Source organism: Thamnophis sirtalis, unplaced genomic scaffold (genome assembly GCF_051295495.1).
Source record: "Thamnophis sirtalis isolate CommonGarterSnake01/CBP01778 unplaced genomic scaffold, rThaSir2_p1.2 scaffold_1, whole genome shotgun sequence".
NCBI lineage: Eukaryota > Metazoa > Chordata > Lepidosauria > Squamata > Natricidae > Thamnophis > Thamnophis sirtalis.
The window spans coordinates 83,362,399-83,386,042 of record NW_028261381.1 but is presented as its reverse complement, the minus strand read 5'-3'; the positions used below and the strand labels follow the sequence as shown (position 1 = coordinate 83,386,042).

General features: G+C 35.7%; 1 protein-coding gene across 5 annotated transcripts in view; it reads left to right on the top strand.

The window, feature by feature from the left end:
• NRIP3 (nuclear receptor interacting protein 3) overlaps positions 1-23,644 on the top strand; it is a 35,911-nt gene extending 12,267 nt beyond the window's left edge. The window contains exons 2-8 of one of the 5 annotated variants that reach the window (XM_087717772.1): positions 404-562; positions 2,408-2,490; positions 13,762-13,904; positions 14,556-14,608; positions 14,714-14,808; positions 15,867-15,954; positions 16,184-18,943. In XM_087717772.1, the coding sequence (XP_087573898.1) occupies positions 404-562; positions 2,408-2,490; positions 13,762-13,904; positions 14,556-14,608; positions 14,714-14,808; positions 15,867-15,954; positions 16,184-16,192 (630 nt within the window). In that variant the 3' untranslated portion in view covers positions 16,193-18,943. Of the gene's footprint in view, positions 1-382; positions 563-2,407; positions 2,491-13,761; positions 13,905-14,555; positions 14,609-14,713; positions 14,809-15,855; positions 15,955-16,183; positions 18,944-23,488 lie in introns of those variants that run through there. The other 4 variants (XM_014055226.2, XM_014055228.2, XM_087717779.1 and 1 more) reach the window with 4 other exon arrangements.

The following is a 23,644-nucleotide window of genomic DNA, read 5'->3' as shown; positions in this document are numbered from 1 at the left end:
GAATCTAATCCATGCAGCATAGTATTCTATGCTATTTTATCTTTTATTTTTAGAATTAGTCTACCCATTTCCGCACAGACTAGTATCTTCCTTATTGTCTTCTCTTCTGAAGGGCTGTTTTAGCTCTTCCACTGCTGCACATACACAATTCTGGCTCCCGTCAAGATGTGTAATATTAGGTATAGTTGACTCTTTATCATAACCATCTGATATAATGCCTAATAAAAATAATTCTGGCTTAAACTGTATATGTTGTGGAGTGTTTTTGATTGTTACATAGATTTTTAAACATTGGATCTTTGAAACTTTAAATGACTGCCAAGTGCTACAATCAGGTTTTGCTTTACCTGTGTTTTCTCCCATGCCCTGAATTTTTTTTAAGCAACCACACAACATTTTGCAGAGACGCCTCATGGAAACAAATATGTCACGATTGCGGCACAGCCGAGGGACGTGCTCTCAGAAAAACGATCCCTCAGCTCAGACAAATAAACTGAATCAAATGAAACTGGACAGTCCCCCCAAGACAGAGGAAGAGGACCTCATTGTCATCTGCTGTCAGGTAAGCTTTTGTGTCCTGCAGGAGATCCATTAGTCCAATTCCTTTACTTTCAAAAGGTCCTACATCTGAAATAGTAGAACCTTCCAGAACAAGACTCAGGAGCATTCTGCTCCAGGCCTCCTCAAATCTGAGGATAAAGTTGAGGGCTGCCTGTATCTTGTTTGAATTAAACATCAGAGTTGGAAGTCATGAATGAAGGTGATATATATATCCCAGGATAATGTTGCAGGATCTAATCTGGGTTGGTCACTAGGAGCAGAGGTTTTGTCTTCCAAGCTTTCAGATTCATTCTGGAACTCATCTGCAGGGAAAGCATGAGGGAGAAGGTGAGAGCTATGCTCTTTGGTTTAGGAGTGACACAAATGTAGCCTATGTGATTTGTGTTACAACTAACACAGCTATTCTTCTGATTAACTGTGATCATGGGAATCACTTCCAATAGCTCAGCTTCTGTCCTAAAGCCTTGGAGTTGTTCCCCATGTTCTGAGCAATATCTATTGAAATCCTTCACTAGACAAAACATTGACTCAACTCAATTTCCTGCAAATTAATTAAACTGGCTGAGTTTACACAATTCATTGAGGACATGTTAGGCAATTGCATTTTAGTCTTGTGTATGTTATGTATCTTTCATGTGTGAAGCAGTCTTACTTCAATAAAACAATCATTCTGTTCTCCTTTGGTAAACATTATTGTGCACAGCACAGAAAAATAATAAACAATAACAATAACAAGGAAAGGAAAGGAAAGAAGTAAGAAAAAAAATCTGGCTAAATCTAGTATACTTCCCCACCATTTAGTATGTTTCTCGGTACTTTTCTGATTTTACAAACCATCTTTGCTTTCACCAAGTTTATACTGTTTGATATATTGCCTTTTGTTTTAAAAACTTCTTACCTTTCCTTTTTTCAGGATTTTATTAATGCCATCATCCATGGTAACATTCATGCATCATGAATTTCTTAAATACCCTGTTCCCAGTGCATTCATTGTGCTTTTTTCTGACATATCCATCTCCCACTTTCATATAAAAAGGGGATATAAGTACACTTTCATATACATCCCAACTTTTTTTTTCAGCAAACATTTTTTACATAGATTATATATGGCCCACTGTTTAATAGCGTTTGACTTCTTAAAATTTCTCCATTTTCTTTTCCCACCTAATAGTCCCAAAAATAGCATGGCTACATAACAGGGTTTTGAGCTTTCAAATATGAAATACATTTTAACTTGGAAACTACTCTTAATAATATTTCTGGGCTTTGGGTGAGTGATTGTCTCTTTGCTCAAGTTGTGACACAGAGTTGTTACGATGTTTGTTTCTTGATGTTCTCTTAGCATGCGTTTCTCCCTGCAAGGTAATATAATCAGGCTAGGTGCACAGGAAAAGATGCAAGCTCAGAGAACATCAAGAACCCAATAAGTCAGCCCTGTGAAATACATTCTCATTATGTCAGAGTTGTGAGCTGTTGATATTTCCTTGAGTTCCTAAATAAAAATCAATATAAAAATCAAAGAAATCCAAAGATTGGGTTTGTATGACCCAGTGGACCATAGATTATTCAAATATATTTTAGTCAAGCATTTTGTGCAACTTCAGCCCCTTGCTGTTAATTTATGGTATTTTGTTGTATTCAGTTTTCTGGAAAAACTGAATAACCCTTAGTTAAATCAAATGTGTCTAAGGGTCTATGTGAACACAGCTATTGTGTCCCAAATGCTTAGGGGTGGTAATGGAGATAGAACTTTTTGTCTAAAACTGTATCAAAAACCAATAGAAATACAGATAATTCACTTACCATCATCTGATATTTTGCAAAAATTCTATCTTTCTCTCTACAGTGTAATGGGAAGGAATTGCAAATTGTGGTTGATACTGGATGCCAACGCAATATAATTTCTTCTGCGTGTCTGGAGAGATTAGGGTAAGCAATACTCTTTGTGGACTGTAGCAATTGATGTACAGCAATTAAATTCTCTTGCTCTTACAAGCTTAGGTCATTATTGGTTGCACTGCTCAGTTACAGATTTAGGTTCTAAGGTTACCTTTGAAGTTGCAAGCTGAGCTAAAAATTTGCTACTGCAGAAAGGGGGAAAAGAAAATTATGGAGTAAATTACAGAACTATTATTAGTAATAGTAGTACTGAATCAAATATTCTAACTCCAAGCAACATTTCTTTGGGCATCCGTAGCACCTCTCTTTCTGTCACAGAGTAATGATCTTGAAAGAAGCATCTAGAATACATAGATAGATAGCTTTTGTTATTGTTCCTTTACAATAATCTTTTGTGAAACAGTGTTTTCAAATTCCTGAACTGGTATAAAAATCTCCCTAGAAACAGGCTGAAACAGCTAAATGAGAATCTGTATTTCAAACCAAATCTTAATCCATATAAGTTTAAACAACATAGGTCTGGAACAAGCAAACTGTGTTTCAATAAATTTAGAATGATACTACCCATTGGGAAAGAATTTTATTCCAATGGTAATTTGGTCTATTTTTTTCCTGTTTCTCAAATAGATTTGATAATTCTTAGTCTGGTGACCATGAAACACTTATTTTAGCAATAACAATTTACAGCCCAGGGGCCATCCCACACTGATTGCTGAGAAAATAAATGCCAGGTTTTTATAACTGTGTAATGACTTATTTATATAACACTGTAGCTCTCAGTGGTTGTGCCTGTAATGAACTGAGCACTGCTGAGCAATTTACAGTCTCATTACCCAAAGTCATCATTATACATTTAGTAGGAGTTTTACACTGTAAGTTAGTATTACTTCCCACAGAGTAGCTGGCACCTTTATTTCGGTATATTTCTGACTCAGGACTGGAAAGCAGGGTGAGGCTTCCCTTGTTTCAGCACAGGGATGGACCAATTTTGACCCTCCAAGTGTCTCTTCAAATATCCGTCCCAGTTAGCTATATGGGATGGAGCTGTTGGAATGAGGGAAGCCATATATTACCCTGAACCCTGCCTTTCACAGCTGTTTGGCAGGAAATTAGGGGAAATGATGTCTATTTTCATACTGTCAAAAATTGTGGAGCAAGCTGTTGAGAGTGTCAAAATAATAAACCATAACCATATTTTTATTATTTTATTGGATTGAGCCAGTAAACCTCCTCAGAAGTGTTACTTGTTAGCTAGTGAGAAATAGCCGTGATAAAATGCAGACTATTGATTATAGATTATTTTGTTTATTAATATGTAGTTAGATTCTTTTACTCCATTTTTATATAGGGTCTTCTCTGAAGTGAGGATTGATTTGATACATTATTCAGTGATATTTTCAATCCACCTTTAATTTTTTTCCAAAATATGTTTTATTTTTTTGCATTTTGTTACCTCCTCCAACTACCAGTTTTTATTTATTAGTAGTATATAACACTAATGTCTTGGTGGGGTGTTGAGGGCCATACTAGATTTTGCTTCATTTGCTGGGGCTGCATTGATAAGGAGAGTAGGGCCAGGATTTTAAATATATAATGTGAATATAAACATAGTAAAATTAATTAAAATATATTTAATAATGTTGTCCATGAAGGCAAATTTTGGAGCATTCTGTGGATACACCAAGATTTTGAACGATTTCATAAGGCTCTTGGCCTTTCACATTCTGTATCCTTGTCACATAGGATTTGACCTCTAAAAACTGTGCTCTCTTCCTTCCCCTAATTATGTCTTTATTTGCACATGAGCTCCCTTCAGTGACATTTAGTTAGGGGAGAGCCCCAGAACATTTGAGAACTGAAGCTTTGAATCTCATAACAAATAGATGTTTCATACCAGTGAATTGTGACAGACAAGCTCATAAATTGGGTCTTAGAGAGCAAAATTTCACAGTGAATCACAGAAGGTTTAACCCCCAAACTCCTAGGGTTAATATTTAATTTAAAACTCATGTAGGCTTAGAGACTTCATGGTGTTCCATCAAAGAAATTACAGCTTATATTTATTGAGGTGGGAATAATAATAGTGTCGGAAAGAAGAACATTGTGTGTAGTCCTTACCATATGCAAATTATTTCTTTAGCCATGTATCTCAGTACATGGCTAAGTACATGGCTCAATATCATATATTGAGCCAATACATGGCTCAATACACGACTATTCAGGAAGGTAGCGTAGAACATACTTTGGTTCCATCCGATGCTTAAAAAAGGGAACTGGTGCTGGGATGCATGACATTGTCTTAATTATTTTCCTTTTATTAAAAAGGGAAAGATGTTTGTAATTTGATTACTGTAAAAAAGAAGTAATTGTAAGTTAGAAATTCAATGAAAAATTCAACAAAAGCACTTTACATTGTCAAATCTATTGTTACAACAGGAAATTTCAAAATGTGAGGTTCGCCTGGCTTAATTATTAGTTTTATCACCACTCTTTGGTTGTGGGTGTCTCCTTTTGCACAGCTATCAACATGACTGATTTATTCCTGAAAACACAGATGATGTTTTTCTCAAAGTGTTACATTTTCTGGTTTTCAGGGGGAAATGAATTGAAATGTACAAATTGTCTCGTTTTTCTTCCTTGAAGTGATGAATACAGTAGTGACACTTTCAACTTTTAAAATTAAAATTTATGGTATGCCCATATTTCCATTTAACATACATGGGTTTACAAAGTTTTAATTAACACTAATTGTTAAAGATTGTCTTCACCATCCACAATATTTTTTTCTTGATCTGTTCTCTCTTCTAAAGCTATTCTATTGCATGAGACTGCATAATACTGTCAAGTTTTCTTTTTAAAAAATCCTATGCTTTATTTGCCCAGGAGAAATCCATTTCTCTTATTAAATGGAACCTATTTGAAATTTAAAGTGACATGTTATACTGCACTTTATGCATAATTTCCCTTTCAAGTTTCTGCACTTTTCAGCATCACAGTAGGGTAGGCTAGCATTCATTTCTGTAATTCCTGTTTTCTATTGTGATTTTACATTATTTTCTCTTTCTGTTTTTTTCTGAGCACTTTACTTTATAGAAATGATTGTCTTGTGATGTGCTTTGCTTAATCCATTTTACAATGAATGTCGCTGAGAAAGTTCCTCATTGCTGGCATATCTGTCAGATTTTTCTTTTTACTAGATCTTTCCTAACCCTGTTGCAGTCACCCATTACTGTTATTGTTTCCAGTTACTTTTTCATTTTAAGAATAAATGATGTTCGCAAAACCCTATTTACATGGCATTGTATGCCTATCTTTTTTTGTTCTGAAATTCTCTAGATTTGTATGAAGTGAGAATGCATCTAGTACTTATAAAAAAAGTAGGGTCTGGTGTGGAGGTTGTAGCATCTTATGGCCCTGGTTTTCTATAACTTCATAAAATGTAACATTTCAGAATGTAAAACAAGCTTTCTGTATCAAACTGTTTTCAGCAGGAGAGGCTCCAGTACTTTGATGTAAAATTGACTCAAACACATAGCCTAACTAAGAAGAAGTCAGTTATGAGACTTATATATGTAAAAGCCAAGTTCTAATCTAGTTTAGCCATAAAATCTATTTTCCAGATTCACTTAATTTTACAATCACTTTTCTGGGATAAAGATGGATGGGAAAATAAAATAGGAATCTATTGGTAGTTTGTTAGACTTAAATTGATAAGCATAGATTTCCCGTTTAACTTCCTTATAAAAATAGCAACAGCACAGCACATTTCATATATATGCATGTATGTATATATTCATTTATTTAGAAGCCTCCCAAATCCATAGTATTCTGGGCAATTTATAATGGCAAAAATAATAAATACAGATAGTCCTCAATTTACCACCACAATTGAGCCCAATATTTCTGTTGCTAAGTGAGACAGATGTTAAGTCATTTTTTCCCTGTTTTATGACCTTTCTTGCCACAGTTGTTACGTGAGTTACTGAAGTTGTTAAGTTATTAACATGATTGCTAAGTGAATCTGGCTTCCCCATTGACTCTGCTTGTCAGAAAGGTACAAAAGGGATTCACAGAACCCTGGGACACCTCAACTGTCATAAATATGAACCAGTTGCCAAGCGTCCGAATTTTAATCACATGATCAAGAGGGTGCTGTAATGGTTGTATGTGTGAAAAACGGTCATAAGTCTCTCTTTTCAGTGCCGTTGTAACTTTGAACTGTCACTGTGAACTGTTGTAAGTTGAGGACAATCTGTAATAATAAAAGTGTACACCATGTGCATCCATAAAAACAAAAAAAGAAAAACCATATAAAATTCTAAAGGCATCTACCATAACCTAAGGCCCGGGACAGCTATGAGCATCCATTAGGATCCAAGTAGTAACACAAATTGCAGGTTTGCAATTATACAGGTAATGATAAACCTCCCATTGATCCACCCTTTTGTGTTTGGTTCCATTTTGTAGATTTCAGTGTTTAATTAAGAAAAGCAAGTTTTTGCAACCAGAATGTTTTTCTATTTTTGTTGTTGATGTAGATTGACAATATTATCTCCAACTGCTTCCAGGGCAAATCTGTTTTATTTTGAGGTTGTTGGAATAAGCATGAAATATAATGTAATAAACAATACAAATTGAGATGGCATAACTGCAATGGATATAGATAAAAAGAAGTACATCCTTCAGAATATTCAGAAATTACAGCAGAGGCAAAGAAAATCAGTGATTTAAGTTTTTTGAATTGCAATGCAGTTGCATTGTCCCAGGGTCATGTGATCCCATTTTGTGACTTTCTGACAAGCAAAGTCAATAAAGAAGACAGATTCACTTAATTTAACAACTGCTGTGATTAACTTAACAAATGTGCAAGAAAAGTCGTAAAAAGGGACTAACTCACTTAACAAATGTTTCCACTTACCAACATAAATTTTGGGCTCAATTGTGATTGTAACTCGTGGACTTCCTGTAGTATTATATTTAAGAAGCTGGTGCAAAAAGAAAAGAGATGCTGGGTACATTTGAAAAAGGAACTTTTTAATGATACCATTAATAGACAGAAAAATAGATTCTTCAAAGAAGCAGCATCAAAGTGCCTTTAGCTCTGGCTCATCTCTGCATAGGTCATGAATCAGTCATGAATGAGTCATCTTGCAGAAGGGAACAGAAGAAGAGTACCTTAGAAATGTTACAAATGAAAACAGGTTCTCACGGAACAAAAAAAATTATTACTTTCAGACTAATAGCTTTTTAAGATAATTTTCGGTGGGAACGAAGGTTGGTGCAGAGGGAAAGAACAGCAAACAACAGTGATTGCCTTCAGGACTATTTTGTTCTGATTCACGAATTGCTTACCCGTTCACTGTCACTCCAGTAAAAGAAAGTGAAGAGAAAGATTGTGCTAAAGGTCATCTTTCAATTAAATATTGATATTCAACTAACTATTTTAAAGATGTATTATTAACAAAAAAATCATTAAAAGTCATTATATTATCCTTTTTTGTATGTGTACTATCAACAGCAGCTGCAACCATATCACCTTGGACTTGAAAGTAGTATCTCTGTGATTGCTGCACAAAATAGGTTACATCTTATGGACAAAATATGTTTGGATGAGGTGTAATGAGTTTGATAAATATTGTGAAAATTGAAGATGAATTCCCTGAAATAAGATATTCAGATAAGGAATTGTGAACATAAGAGTAAGGGGAAGAGTAACTATGCTGCAGTCTTCTAAATTGATTAATGAAAATAGGGAAGAATGTCAGCATTGCAATATTAGTGGTTTTTATGCATGCAGGAGGAAAGGAAAGGAATCACTACAGATTTTACTCCACTAGTAATTGCTGACTATAAGGGGCAGTGCTCTTCTCTGTTTGAGGCCATGAGTCAGCTCTGTCCAAAGATATTTCCGTGGTCATGTGGCCAGCATGATATCGTGGAACGCTGTTTCCTCCCCACTGAAATGGTACCTATTTATCTACTTTCATTTGCGTGTTTTTGAACTGCTAGGTGGGCAGGAGCTAAGTGAAACAGGTGCTCACCCCACTGTGCAGTGCTCGGGTTTTGAACCCAGGCTATCAGCTTTCTAGCCAACAAGCCCAGTGTCTTAACTGCTGAACCATCTCACCGCCCTCTGATGCTCAAAGTATAAGAAAAATAAGATAAGGTTGAACTGTTATTACATGAAGGAAATATGATGTTGCTGGTATCACTGAGATCTATTGGAATACTTCTCGTGATTAGAATTAGAATGCAGTAATTGGAAGATGTAACTTGTTCAAAAGAAGCAGAGCAAAAATAGAATATTTGGTTATTGGGGGAATGAATCTCGTGTCATTGTTGACCATTTGATTTAAAAGAAATAAAAGAGAGGATTAAAACAATATAGTTGTTGCTATCTAGTGTACATTTTCCAGCCAAGAAAAAGAAGTGGACAAAGTTTTCTAAAAGCACATTATGAATCTTCTTCAAACTCAGGAAGGAATAGAATGATCTCGTATCATAGGGGAAATAAATTCTGTGTTGCATATCTTTCCAGAAAATGTCTGACTTCTCTTGCTATTAGCTTTCTTTCATTTAGAACATTAATTAAGTAACAGACAGATCAGCTAATCTTGCTTAAACTGAATAAACAAAACTTAACAAAGTGAAATGAATAGGAATTGGCGAAGAGGACCAATAATTAAATAATGGTACTCTTGATTTTAAGATCCCCTAAACCTGAGTATATATGAATATGTTTATTCATTTTCTGTCATCTAATTCCCAATTACTCTGGGTGGCTGACAACTAAAAGAAAATGCAAAAACCAGATTTTAAAAAGGGGATAAAAATGGCGAAAAGAATAAATTAGACAGGAATAAAGCAAGGTATCTTCACTCTCCCTCACCAAAGGTTTAGATAGTGATCCAGGCTGTAAGGCCTTTCTAAACTACAGGGTAGGTGCCATCCAGATTTTGAGGGGAATCTTATTCCAGAATGCTGGTGCTACAGAGAAGGTACACTTACAGAGTCCCTATATAGATGATATTGTTGAAAGTTTGCCAATCTACAAGATTGAATCAGCTGGGCAGATACCGTAGTATGAGAGACAGGTGCTCCTCAACTAATCATGGCTCTATGCCATGTACTGTATGCTTTTAGCTTTGACATAAAATATAAAGAAAGTAATACTTAATGACCTTACATGAGTTCAGACAGACAATGCCAATTGTTTTACATGCTATGATATTGAAGAAGTTTGAGTTCTTGGTTTGGCTGATTTTCCATTTCTTGCTTTTGAGAATCTCAGGTGAAATCCTATTTACTGGCCAATGTCATTCTTATCAAAAATAGGGAGGAAAGAGGACCCAGGAAGCCACAGGTCAACCAATTCAATACCAGTACATTGGAAGATTCTAGAGAAGATTACAAAAGAGCTGATGTGTACATATTAAAAAAACCCTACAGAATAAGGTTTTGTAAGCAAATCTTCATATGTAGATTGGCTGATACACAAGTCACCTAATCTTTCCTTAGCAAGATTGCTGAGGTTTATTTTTTATGATTGCTACAGTTAAGATAGCTATTTCTTCCATCATTCCTGTGATCTACAAAGAAAAGTTTGAATAAAATAAAATAGAATAAGATTCTGGGCCTGCCTACTACTAGCATAGAATGTATTTCCGCTGAAATTTCCTGCACCTTTGGCAGAAAAACATTTGTCCTGCTTTGGTCCAGAATCAGTAGGAGAATAGAAGATTTTTGAGATTTTACATGTAGAAAGAATTGAGCAGGTACTATTTCCTTTATTTCAGTAAAACCTCACTTTAACGAACCAGATACTTGTTCAGACTCCACCCCATTTAATTTACTAATGTCTATTAAGTTGAGGGGTTTATTATTAATCATGCTATTTACACAGATGACATAAAATGACATCAATTTAGCAGATGTTCAGATTTTATAGACAGCTCTTCCCACAAATTGCCCTTGAAATCAAGATTTTACTATATTCCTATATGAAATTGCTTCTGTTGAAATTCTTATCCTATGTGACAATGGATTTCTGTTTCCCTTTGCACTGACCTTTACATTGTATTGTGTCTCTCCCCCACCCCCAAATTTTAGATTTTAGATTTTATTCAGTTTGTATGCTGCCCTATTCCCGAGAGACTCAGGGCAGCTAACAATCAGAAAGGGAAGGGGGTACAAAATAAAAATAAAAAGACAAACAGTTTAAAAATACAACAACAGTCGTAATCTCGGCTGGGGCTGAAAGATTTAACTGCCCCAGGCCTGCCGGAGCAGCCAGGTCTTATTAGCTTTGCGGAAAGCCGGAAGGGTGGTAAGGGTCCAGATCTCAGCAGGGAGATCGTTCCAGAGGGCCGGAGCAGCCACAGAGAAGGCCCTCCCCCGGGGAGTTGCCAGTCAACACTGGCCGGCAGATGGAATTTGGAGGAGGCCTAGTCTGTGGGATCTAATAGGTCTTTGGGAGGTAATTGGCAGGAGGCGGTCTCTCAAGTACCCAGGTCCGATACCATGAAGGGCTTTAAAAGTAACGACTAGCACCTTGAAGCGTGTCCGGAGACCAATAGGCAGCCAGTGCAGCTCGCGGAGGATAGGTGTAACGTGGGTGTACCGAGGTGCACCCACAGTCGCTCACACGGCTGCATTCTGGACAAGCTGAAGTCTCCAAATACTCTTCAAGGGCAGCCCCATGTAGAGCACAAATGCTGCTATTATACATATTCCTAATAACTTGCTATTCTGAGTCACTTTTTTTATTTTTATTCTTTTTCTGCTTTCGAGTCTTAATTTCTAGCAACTGCCTGAACTAGTCCCTGCAATTTTCTTGGCAAGCTTTTTCAGAAGTGGTTTTCTGCCATTGCCTTCTTCAAAGGGCTGAGAAAAGAGTGACTTGTCCAAGGGCACCCAGCTGGCTTCATGCATAAGGCAGGATTAGAACTTATGGTCTCCTGATTTGTAGCCTGGCTGTGTTCTGAATACTACTAATTGTTCCCCATCAACAACTGATAACATTTTTAGATCAATTGTAAAAAACTAACTTTCTACACATCCCATTCTAGACCATTTCTTATACACTGGGGCTTTTGGTTTGAGTTGTGTTATGTGTTGCATGAATTTAGCAGAAGAGGGCAAGGTTAAATTTTCTGTTGAAAATCTTCACACTCAGAAACATCACATATATCAGCTGAGTTCTAAAATAAGATCAGAGCACACATGCACAGGGGAAGGTGCAAAAATGCTCAAGATGGTATGTTAATGATGATTAAAATATTAGAGTAGCATTAAAAAAATCAAGATAGAAATCCATTCTCAGCCAAAGAAATTCAGTGGGTAACTTTGCGCCAGTCACCCTGTTTTGGCTTAGTTTTCAGGGTTGTTACGGGACTAAAATAAAAGACGATCACTGTGTAAATTGCCTTGTAACCTAGAAAAAAAGGTGGCATATAAGTTTTTGCAAAAATAAATCCAAAAAAATAAAAGGAAAAACAATTTGTAAGTTAAATAATATGGAAATCCTTGAAAGAAATCTGATGATAAACCTAGGGATAACAATTTTGATTCAGTGGGAGGCACTGGTTTTTTAATTGAGGGCCACACTTGAAGTGGGATGCTGGGCACCTCATTCCAAAAATACGTGGCCAACACAAAAATTAAATTTGCTTATTTTTATTTTTCTGTCATGTTAAAAATTATACTTTGGTGATGATAGGGAAGGCTTTGGGAATCATACCTAGGACTATCAGGAACCACTTGGAAGTCCACAGATTGTATATCCCTTATGTAAGGGAACAACAAAAAGGTCAAAAACTAAAAGTGGCTTTATGATTCACATTTGATACTCGACAGAGCAATAGAACATCGTGTATTAGCAAAATATGAAAGGTTTGCCAATTGTTAAAATTATCTTAACTATTTTTTTCCCTATTTTTCATGAAGGCAGAATAGCACAATCTGCTTTTTAGCACAAACATCCTTGCTGTCCTTCCCTGTAAAAAAGTGGCTTAAAAATCATGAACTGAAGTGAACAGATGCTCCAAAAAATGGTCTTGTAATTCAATATTTCAGATTCTCTTTTCTCAGTGTATGTTGATTAGACACCATATCTAAACCATATTGTGGGAGATTGCATCACTAGCCCTTTTGCTTTGTTTCAACATTTTTAAACATAATTTTCTCAATTTTAGTTTATAAAACAATATTTAGCCATACAACTTTATATACCTGGGGATAGGTTCCTAATTCACCCGCCCGAGTGTTTGATTGTTGAACGAAAGTTGTGTTTTACTATTTTTTTCTTTGTTCACATTTTGTTTTGTATTTGATGTTGCACTTCCCTCCCTTGTGATTGTAAGCCGCCCTGAGTCCCCTCAGGGAAAAGGGCGGCCTATAAATTTTAATAAATTCATTAAAAAAAAAAAAAAATTCATACCCAATAGTAATTTTTATATACCAGTAATTGTTTCTTTGTTACCAATTCTGCTTTCTCACTTTCATTAGGTGAAATTAGAATTACTTTTCTTTCTTTGTTAGTACTCTTAGAGAGTTCAGGAAAAGAAATTACATCTTCTTGCCATTCAATCAGCTGTCCAGCACTAAGGAACTAAGCATGGTGGGAAAACCATTACAAAATACCCAAGTTTCGGGCTAGATCTGAAAGTTAAAAATGCAGCTCAAAGAAAATGACAAAACTTTTTTTGCTGCTTGCAAGAAAGTTACTTGACCATGGCCAGGAAGACTATGTGAATTATACCCAGCCTGAAAGAGCTGACTAGTGTTGCAATAAGCTTTATCTTAGGAAACTGGACATGCATGTTGTAGTAATATTTTATTCACAGTAGAAGGAGGAGAGAGAGAGAGGAAGAGGAGGAGGAGAGGAAAAAAAGAGAAAGAAGGAAGGAAAAGAGAGAAGGAAGGGAGGAAGGAAAGAAGGAAGGAAGGAAGGAAGGACTGACTTGGCTTCAAATAGATATTGGGTTAGACTGGTATGTTTAGGGTTACAGAAGACCCAATGAAATCCAATCAAATTCAATTAATTATTTACACCTAATGACCCAAATCTAAAGCTATAACATTATAAGCTGCCAGATATATCCTGAGAGACTAGGGTGTGGCTAGCCTGAATCTCTCCCCCCCTTCCAGTTTGGGACTGTATAGATTCTTAATCTAGGCCTCTCTGGCAAAACTCCATGTTGCCAAAACTTCCCTACTGCTTCTCTACATATTCCATCACACCTCCTCCCCAAAATGAACCTACTTCTGATTTTAGCACAGTTGTTTTATTTCCATATTCAGGCTAAAAGAGCATATGAAAACCTGCAAAGCAGAAGGTGAGAAGATTTCATTGCCACATAATATGAAAGCGATTGGTCATCTGGAACATCTGCCTCTTATAATGGGGACTGTCCATGTAGATTGTTCTGCAGTTGTTGTGGCCGGTAAGTGTTTATAGACACATTCACCAGTAAACTTTTAGAGCCATGAATGATAAACCAATTTCCTGCCCCTGTGCCCCTAGAATTGCCCTCTGGAATTATATCCCCCAAAGATTTGTGTGATTTTCACCCAGGTGATATTCTGGTAATCTTTTACAGAGTAGCTGTTCTTTCAGGCTACAGGTGGTTGTGGACCTCTGTTGACTGTGTTTTATCGTACACAAAGTGCAGATTGTCTGGACGTAGGGGTTTTTTCCTTGCTGTTTTCTGTCTTTTAACTAAGCTGCCCAGAGTTGTTCTAGAATTGGGAAGCCTCTGAATTTTTATAACAGTAACTCCTGGTTATGTTGGTTGTATAGAATTTTGCAACACAAACTTTTGTTTGGTAGTAATGGAACGTGCCTGTTCCACAAATATGTAGAGGTAGTTCTCGACTTCATCTGACGACCATTTGAAGTTACAACAGCACTGAAAAAAGTTACTTATGACTATTTTTCACACTCATGACTATTGTAGCATCCCCATGACCATATGATTTATATTCAGATGCTTGACAACTGATTCACATATCCTTAATGTGCTTCATAGCAACAGATTTCTAAACAGCTTTTTTTTAAATGCATCTTTCTGAATAGCCTTTGTATTTTTTTCCAGAAGGTAATGAGAAAAGCTGCTCCCTGGGATTACAAACACTGAAATATTTGAAGGTAAATATATCTTTTCTTGGTCTTCTTCCTTTTGCACATCTTTATCCTTTTTACTCAAGTAATTTTAATTATTCATAATGTATTTCATTAATCTTTATTTCTTAGTGTGTGATAAACTTGGAGAAACAAAATCTGATCCTGGGGAAAACAGACAAGGAAGAAATTCCTTTTGTCAATAATGCTTCTATTCATGAAGAGAAGTGAGTGTTTTAACTGTCAAGCTATACTGATATTTAAGAGGATGTTTGTTATACAGTTAAATTATTAGCATGATGAATATGTGGGACAAATGGTTGGGATTGATCTTGTTTGTTGCCAGAGAGCTCTCCTGATTGTTCACCATGCACTATCAATGGTGTATTTATTACATTATTGAAAATTAGCATGAATGAGTACCCAGAAAGCTTTCAGTGTTAAGTAATATGTGGTGGAAAGCTTGGGTTTTTCAATGAATAAACAGTCACATCTGAATATTCATGTGCTAGAAATGTGTTTTCCATTCAGTAACTTTTGAACTTGCTTTCTTGATGGCATTTTATCATTTCTCTTGGTACTCATCATCATACTAGCTGGGTAGTATAAATTGGTCTTAAAATACATATTTTCTAGAACCTTGAAATGCAGATACTATGGTCAAATTTTATTAAATTCAAACTAATGGTATTGATCTAAAATCTGTCATACAACTAATAGATATTTTCTCCAGATCTTCTACATGGGCTTCCCTGTTGAACTTTCTGTTTTGACTCACTGCTTGCCACATGTTTCCAAAAGAAACAAAATAATGAGATACTGTTCAACATGCCAGATTCTAAAGAGAGCCGTGTTACCACTTTGCTCCTAAACTATTTATGTGAGTACTTTGGGAGAGTTGTCATGGCTGCCTCAGGCAGTTGATGTAAGATGTCATGAAAGCAAGGAAGCAATATTTCATTTGTTACCGTGTTTTTAATAATACAACATTTTTCTGCCTTTTTGGATGCTGTGCTTTTTATTCGTGGGAGATGGACAGTGGGTAATCTCAGGCAGCAAACAATCTTGGACTGGTCCTGTCATAAAGTTGACTCTTAAGAAATGGGATCTTCTGACAAAAGACAATGCTACAGTAAAACAGACATTTAAAGTTGTTCCAAGAACTTTTGTTACCAGCTTCTTTCCCTTAACTATGTCAGACATTAGAGTGATGGAATTTGTAAGATTTACAAACAGCTGGAAAGAAAATATGAGGTGCCTTACTTGCTAAACAGTTATTTCCTAGGGCACATCCTCATGGCAGCCACCTGCGCTCCTGGTTCAGTGCTGTAGCACACAACTGGAAGCCTGGGAAGTGTCCCTGGAAAAGGCAGGTACCTTTATCCTCCAGATTTGCTTGTGCTAGCCATACAGATGGCATTGCCTATCAGTTTTTCCTATCAGAATGGGGAGTAGTCCTGGCTCTCTTGGAGTGTGTGGCTTTTATGTATTGCATGAGCAGAGCGTCTACTGGGTATATCCTTGCTCTAAGAGTTGGGAGGTGGGGGGAAAAGGCAAAAAATAACTCTCTTTTGAGAGATTGTTCCATTCATCTCATTTCAGCACCACTGAGGCATGAAGAGAATATAATGCTGACTTTGGAGAAAGAGAAATACTGTCTGGTTGAATAAGAAGATGTCAATACCAATAATTTCAACCTGCTAGACTACAGCTAGACTGTAGCTAAATGAAACAACATATATTTTTCAGGAGTTTAGGACAGAATCAGACTTTCATTTATCATATTGAAAATCTGGGTTATGATCGGTAAATGGACATTTAAGTCCAGTTTTAGAAATGTTGTTCTCGGTATAGCCATCCAAGTATGAAAATATTTATTTTTCCAGACTCTACTGAAATCTAATTTTTGTTACAAATTTTTGCTTCCTGCAAAATTGGGGTTGGGGAGAAGACAATTTTGTAACTTTCTTTTTGGAACCAGTTATGTTTAGCTGCTATGAATAGTTTCTATTAATCAGCTTTACAGAGCATACTTTTCAGTGGTTAACAGTGAATTGTTTAACATCATTCTCTCATCTGAGTAATTCAAACAAGTTGTGGAGGATTTTTTTTTAATTCAAAGGAATATAGTTTGTATAATTGATGGTAATAATACAATTTGATCTAAGGTTCTTATTGAATAACATTTTAATTATGGACATTGTTCTTTGGGTGGAAATGGAAAGAGGCACCATTTTCACCAATTTGCCCCGCCTCTTCTAAATCCCAAAGAATTGGTAGGCTTTCAAGACTAGTATATGATTGAAAGGAGAAAGTGGGCCTTCAGGGAAGAAGGAAAATCACCTCCCTAATTTCTTCTAGTAGCAGATTCAGATTTCTTCCCACAAATGAAAAGAACCCTTCTATTCTTAGAAGGATTACTTTGTCTTAAGTCCTGTGTATTTTTCAAATGTATGTATTTCTCAGAATTTTCAGAACTTTCCTTCCAAATGAAATGTTGATGTTAACAGAAAGAAGTTGGAAGCCAAATTTTATTTTTTTAAATCACAATACAGCCTTGAAGAGAATTTCAGTATCTGCTAGTTTTAATGCTAATATTTACTATATGAATATAATCATACATAAATTTGGCTGCATGGCAATGTATCATTAAATTTGAGAACTCAATTACTCCCTTTTTTGCTTGCCTAGATTTAAATATGGATGCATCATTTTAATGGCAAGATACCTCATCATCTTATCCATCATGATTGTCCATTTACTGCTAGTAATGTATTTTTTTCTGACACACTGACATACTCATACTTGCCAAAGAATCTAAAAGTGTGTTTTAAGGCTGATCCAGTCTCCTTGTTCAGAATCTGTTTGAGCATAGATCATAGCAAGATAAATATGTGTATGTATTAAATGTCACAGGAAAGAGTCTTTCTAGGACAACATATTCATTGTCTCTGTTTTTAGCCATACTTTCTTTGGGCTTCTCACTAATGGGTGACTACTAGATTCTCAATAATATCAACAATTACCAAACAGTGTTAACCATTTAATAATATATTCAGTTCTCTTTCTAACTTTCTCTTCGTAATTTAAAATTTCCAAGAAGGCTGTAATATGTGTGTGTGTGTGTGTGTGTGTGTGTGTGTGTGTGTGTGTATGCATGTACGTACATTTCCAAAGTGACATTTTCTTGTGTTTTGCTTTTGAAACATCTAATTAACTGTGAATTAGAATAAGTCTATTGAGACTTTGCACACAGGATGTTCACTTTCCATTCATCTTACGATTCCACTACAAATGAGGTGGTCTGCAAATTGGAGTATGCTGCAGCAATCATAAAACTGTGGCAGCCTGCACATAGAAATGCATAGAGCTACTTAATTACCTTCACACTATTATGACAAGATGCAAGATGATCCTAAGAATATTTCTTGCTTGCGCACCAACTCATGCAAACAAAGGTATCAAGCAATGTATATTGGGCAGCTGTTTTAACATACATTCACTATTTAAGAATATTGGGAGCTGTTCTGTAGATAATCTTTCATCACTATTACTCTTCAATCAAGATATTTCTCCTGAGCTTCTGTTCTTAGTACAGCTAAAGCCATTATAGCAAGATTGAGTTGCTATGATTACTAGCCTTGAATTCTATGGGCCGTATAGTTAGCATCACAGATATGCTTCTAATTATAATATATTAAATGTTTTGCTGGAAAGGGGCTTCAGTAGAGTTGTGTGTGTGTCTCTATGTGTGTCTGTGCCAATATCAATATAATGGGATGCAAAAACAGTTTAAAATACATTGCATCCTTATTAACTTATTAAATAAGGATTTGTATTGAATATGTATTTACATTGTTAAGAACTATCATTAAACCAATGAAAGCACTGGAAGCTATTTCTAATGAATGATAGCCAACATTTTTGGAGTTAGGTCCCTTTTTTATAATTTGATTTATTCAGTCTATATTTGAAGAGAATATGCTACAGTATAGCTAAAATGCATCTACGTCTGGACCACCAAGTCCGTGTTTTAATAAGATATAGTTTAGCTTCCTGCAATTGGATTGGCAACATCTGTTCAGCATTGTCTATCACATTATTGACAAAGTACAAGTGCTTGGAAATTTATTTTTTTTTTTTTGGTGTCTGTCATTACTCTGGTTAGTATTTATAATATTTGTATATATTTTTAAAAAAGAAAAATTCTGTGTTTGCAAGATGGACTGCACTATGTATATCTCTGGTTTAAAAGAAATATATATTTGTTTAAGTAATTATGCTATTGGTTTCATGAATTTATTACTTGAGTGTTTATTACTGTGCTGACAAACATTAAATATAATAAACTTCTATTAAAGTATACATGGTTGATTTTTAAATGCTTTCCAGGAGCCTCATTCACTGGGTTCACTCTGATTTTTATTCTGTTATTCTGTTTTGCCCATTCGGAATACCTCATTTTTGTCAGGCAAATATGGAGCTCCTTTATGAGGAGTGCTCTGTGACTGTAGAGATGAACTATAGATCTGTAGGATGAAAAGAAAAACACTGCTGCCATCTGCTTTGGCTGGCCCAACTTGACAGGTTTTAGGAAATGGATGCCCCACACTAAATTTCCTCTCCCACTTGCCCTTATTTTCAGTTTTGTGCCATTAACAACAGAATGGTTCTTATGGAAGACTGAAATGCAACATGTACTTTGTTTTCTATAGAAAAACCATTCTGTGCATTTTATGCTTGGATTACTTATTTAATACATTGAGTATTAGATGTAGTATGTTCTCTCAAATTAATACCTGGAATTAAAATTAGATTCCTGTACTCAGTATTTGTATGCAGTTTCTTCAGCCTTTTGTGAGGGATTCCTTCCAGAATTTTATATATATATATCATCATCTGTCAATTGGCTCGTCACCGAGACCTGTGGCATAATGGCTAAGACGTTTGCCTAAGATGCAATACAGCGCAGGTTCGAATCCCAGTAAGGGTATGGCTAGCTGATGAGAGTAAGGGTATGGCTAGCTGATGATAGCTTGAAATAGATCTATACTAGTCTCCCTTTATTTATTTATCAGCACAAATAAAAACACAAATATAACAAAGGCAACAGTAAAAATATTGGGTTTCTGTCGTGATGGACTCTTGTGACGAGCCGATTGACAGATGATGGAAGCATTTAGCTTCCTCCCATAATTGGGGCTTACCAGGGGTTGTGACACTAAATATATACCTTCTTCCCTGGCTTCAGCTGATAAGGAGGAGAACATTGACAATGGAGCTAAGATGCTTGACCATATCAAAACTAATTTAGATGCTCGTCTTGTCTCCATTATTTTTTCAACTATTGTTCTTCTTTGTAATGTGTGCATATTTTGGTGAGCTGGCCTTTCATCAACATAAAAGTCTTCTTTCAGAATTTGCTATTGCTATTTCAAAGACTACAAAAGGATGTCATATTAAATCCGGAGGAAGCAGCATCAATACCTACTTTATGCTGATGACATTAGTCTGATAGCTGAATATGGAAATAACCTATAAGCTCTAATGAAAGTCAAGGAATACAATGAAAAAAGTGAATTAAAATTTAATGTAAAGGAAACCAAACAATAAGAGGTACAGCAATCAGCCTTAGAACTGACAATGTAGATATCAAAAGTGTGGATGTACCTTCTAGAATCAACTGCACAACCGTAATGTCCATTCAGGTCCAGGTTTCTATGATGTCAGAATATCCCTCTGAAAATAAAACCTGAGTTCTTTTGCAATAGTGCTAAGAAATAAGCTTTCTAAAGGAATTTGCCCATTGAGGAAAAAACTGTTTTTATTTAAGAGCCTAATTATAAAAAATAATGGATGATTGCTTTATTAGCACATCTTTCCAGAAGGCCCATCCATCTCAAGAGAGCATTGCGACAACAGCAGGCAAGTGATCAAATCTGCCTTGTGATGTTATTATGCAAATGCTAGCTCTTATACACTGACATCATAACAAGGGGAAAAAAAGAGGAATCCCTGCAGATTTTACTCCATTAGTTGTTGCTGAATATAGGGGGCAACACTCATCTCTGTTTCAAGACCACGAGTCAGTGTTGTTTGAAGACATGTCCATGTCCATGTGGCCAACATGACATCACAGAGTGCTGTTTCCTCCCCACTGAAGTGGTACCTATTAATCTCGTATTTACAGTACATGCTTATACCATAACAGACACAAGTATAAATGGTGGAGCTTACATCATGAAAATATAATGTCCATTGCATTTTGGTGTCATCGGGGCTAATTTAATGGGCTGTGAGAATAACCTTGGGAGACCAAAGAAAGTCACAGGCTAGGCAATCCTAATAAATGAAATCTGAGTCCAAAGGAGGAATCGGATGGAGAAAATGGTCAGAAGGGACCCTCCCAAATTCTCTGGAAAGTAAAGGCAAGGAGTAGGAAAGCACTTTCAAACGTGAAGAATTCTGTTACCTTAAAAGAAAGGTCACATGAGTACTCATTGTTTTGGTTTCTTGTCTGGACTCCTTCAAAGGGCCACAATAATACCACTTTGAAAAGCCTTTTTGCTCAGCTCTAGTATTGTCAGTAGAGATACAATTTTTAGCTTGATTAAAGCTCTAGCAACATTCCACCTGACTTCATGGAACAGAAAGGATTATTCAATTTAAAAAAGGTCTCTGTGCTAGAGTTAATTAATTTGGCATTTTCCATGTCAATTTCATTATATTTTAATTATGATTGGGCACATGCTGAGTTCAAGAACTGCAACAGAGGAAATCTGGGACTCTGTTGCTGCCTGCCTGCTGTTTTCTGCCTGGCAAAATGAACTTGAGTGTCATTGGCAAATATCCTGTTCCACATATTCCAGTAAGCATGGCATATTCACCAGTGAGTATTTGTATTTAAAAATAAAACTTGTTCATGGCAGATTTTGCAATCTATGGCTCAAATTGAGATGGAGCAGATATCAATACTCTTGTAATCCAACTCTGCAGGGGTACTTGGAAGTAAATGCCAAATCCCATGAGTCATGTACTCATCACTGGAGAACACCATCAAATTTGTATGCAACAGCATGAAAAGGCCAGGCAAGAACTTTGAATTTTGGCTAAAAGATTTTACTTTTACTTTAGCATCATTGCACCAGAAATCCCTGCTGTTTTCAAACGTATGCATATTTAGCATTTTGAAAGGGTAATATAGCACCATTCTATTTGAATAGTATGGACATGTGTCAGACTATGGAGATGGTTCGAAGGGAAATACATTGTACAACCATAAGATCTTGCCAATTGTACTGATGTACTAAGTTGAACATTAAATAAATTGAAAGAATTTAGAAATAGAATCCTGCTGTGCAGTTCTGCAGAAAACTCATTAATTTCACACATAGATTTTTACAATAGTTTTTACACATTTGCATTTTTTTATGAATATCAAAGTAAAATATAATGGAAATTTATGAAAATAAATGGAAATTTGCCTGCAATTCATGTGACTACTAGCTCTTAGGGTTACATACTATGCTAAGTGATAATGTTAGTTGTTTCATATTGGTATAATGTGGAATAAATCTGACCAATTTTATATAAACCACATAATTAATGGTGCAAAGTCAGCTGATTTAATTTATTTAATAAATTGTGTTTTAGTTTGTAATATCTATATGTTTATATAAAATCAATTCATCCATGTGACTCTCTCAATTTACCCTCATCTACTTCCATTTAACATTTTAATAATGCATGTGTAAAGAGGCAGGTATTCAATTTCTATTTTTGAGTTATACATTGCTTTTCCTGTAAGTTTATCAATATGATTTACAAATTGTTCCCAGACAGTCTGTCCTCTCAGCTGCTTGACTGTGCCAAATAAAATCAAGAATTGAATGTCATCATCTGCTTCTGCTCTGCCATAAAAGCTAACATTAAAACTTATTTTAGGATTTATATCCCTTTCAAGAACATGTGACTGGTTCTGGTTTCTACCCCTAGACTATATTTGGTATATATGAGACATTACGGCCTCCTAGATATTTTATATAATATGCTTTTCGAGTCTTCATTTCTTTAGCCACAGACATATAAATTAACTGTATTTCGTTTTTTAAAAACTCTGGTGAATAATTGGCAGAAAAAACTCTCAAGTTGAATGCAGCTGTGAGATAACAATGAAGCAACTTGAAAGTTGAAAAGGGAGCTCTTTTTCTAATAGTTGTCATAGAAATGCAGAGAAAGTAGGGCATGCTTTGCTCAATCCTTGGGAGGATCATGACATGATATCAATACAGTATTATACATTTTAGATTTGTACATTCTTAGGGTTTATTAATCAAAAATGTTGTGCAAACTGCTGTCATGGGAGAACTACTGAAGTCTCTGAATTTAAGATGCTGGAGGAAATGAGAAGAAAGTTAATCCAGTGAATTTTCAAGACTGATCCATTGACCTCATGACTACACTGGAAAATTCACACCCAAATGCCAGCATATTAGCATTAAAATCACTTTGGAGTAATAGATACAAAAATATAAGGAAACATATTAAGCTGTTAGTCTTCAGCGGCAAACAGTTACATGGTGAGGCAGAAAAACGCAGTAGATGGCCATTATGTACCAACATAATGGTACATGGCACCTAATTGGTAGAATATGTACAGCAGCATGTTTGATTGCAAGATAGTCTCCAGATTAGATATGCTAATTTCTATAGATCTCCAGGAAAGGCTGAAGATTTGGACAAAACCTTTTTGGATTGGATTATACAACTTTCAGAATGGAAAGACATATAGATAGTAATTTTTTCCCAGCTTTATTACATTATTGTAAATTTTAATACATTATGTTATCTTGATACAAGGATATTTGTACTGTGTTAATTGAAAACTGTTAATATTCTAATTTTTAGAATTTTCAGATATCCTACAGTCAGGCAGCATCTTCTCTTACTCTTGTTCTTGAGGAAATAGTATGCAAAAGAACCCCTGCCTCTGGACTTGGATGACATTCCTAACCATCTTGATTTGCAGCGTTTGATATTCATATCCCCTCCATTACCTTTTTA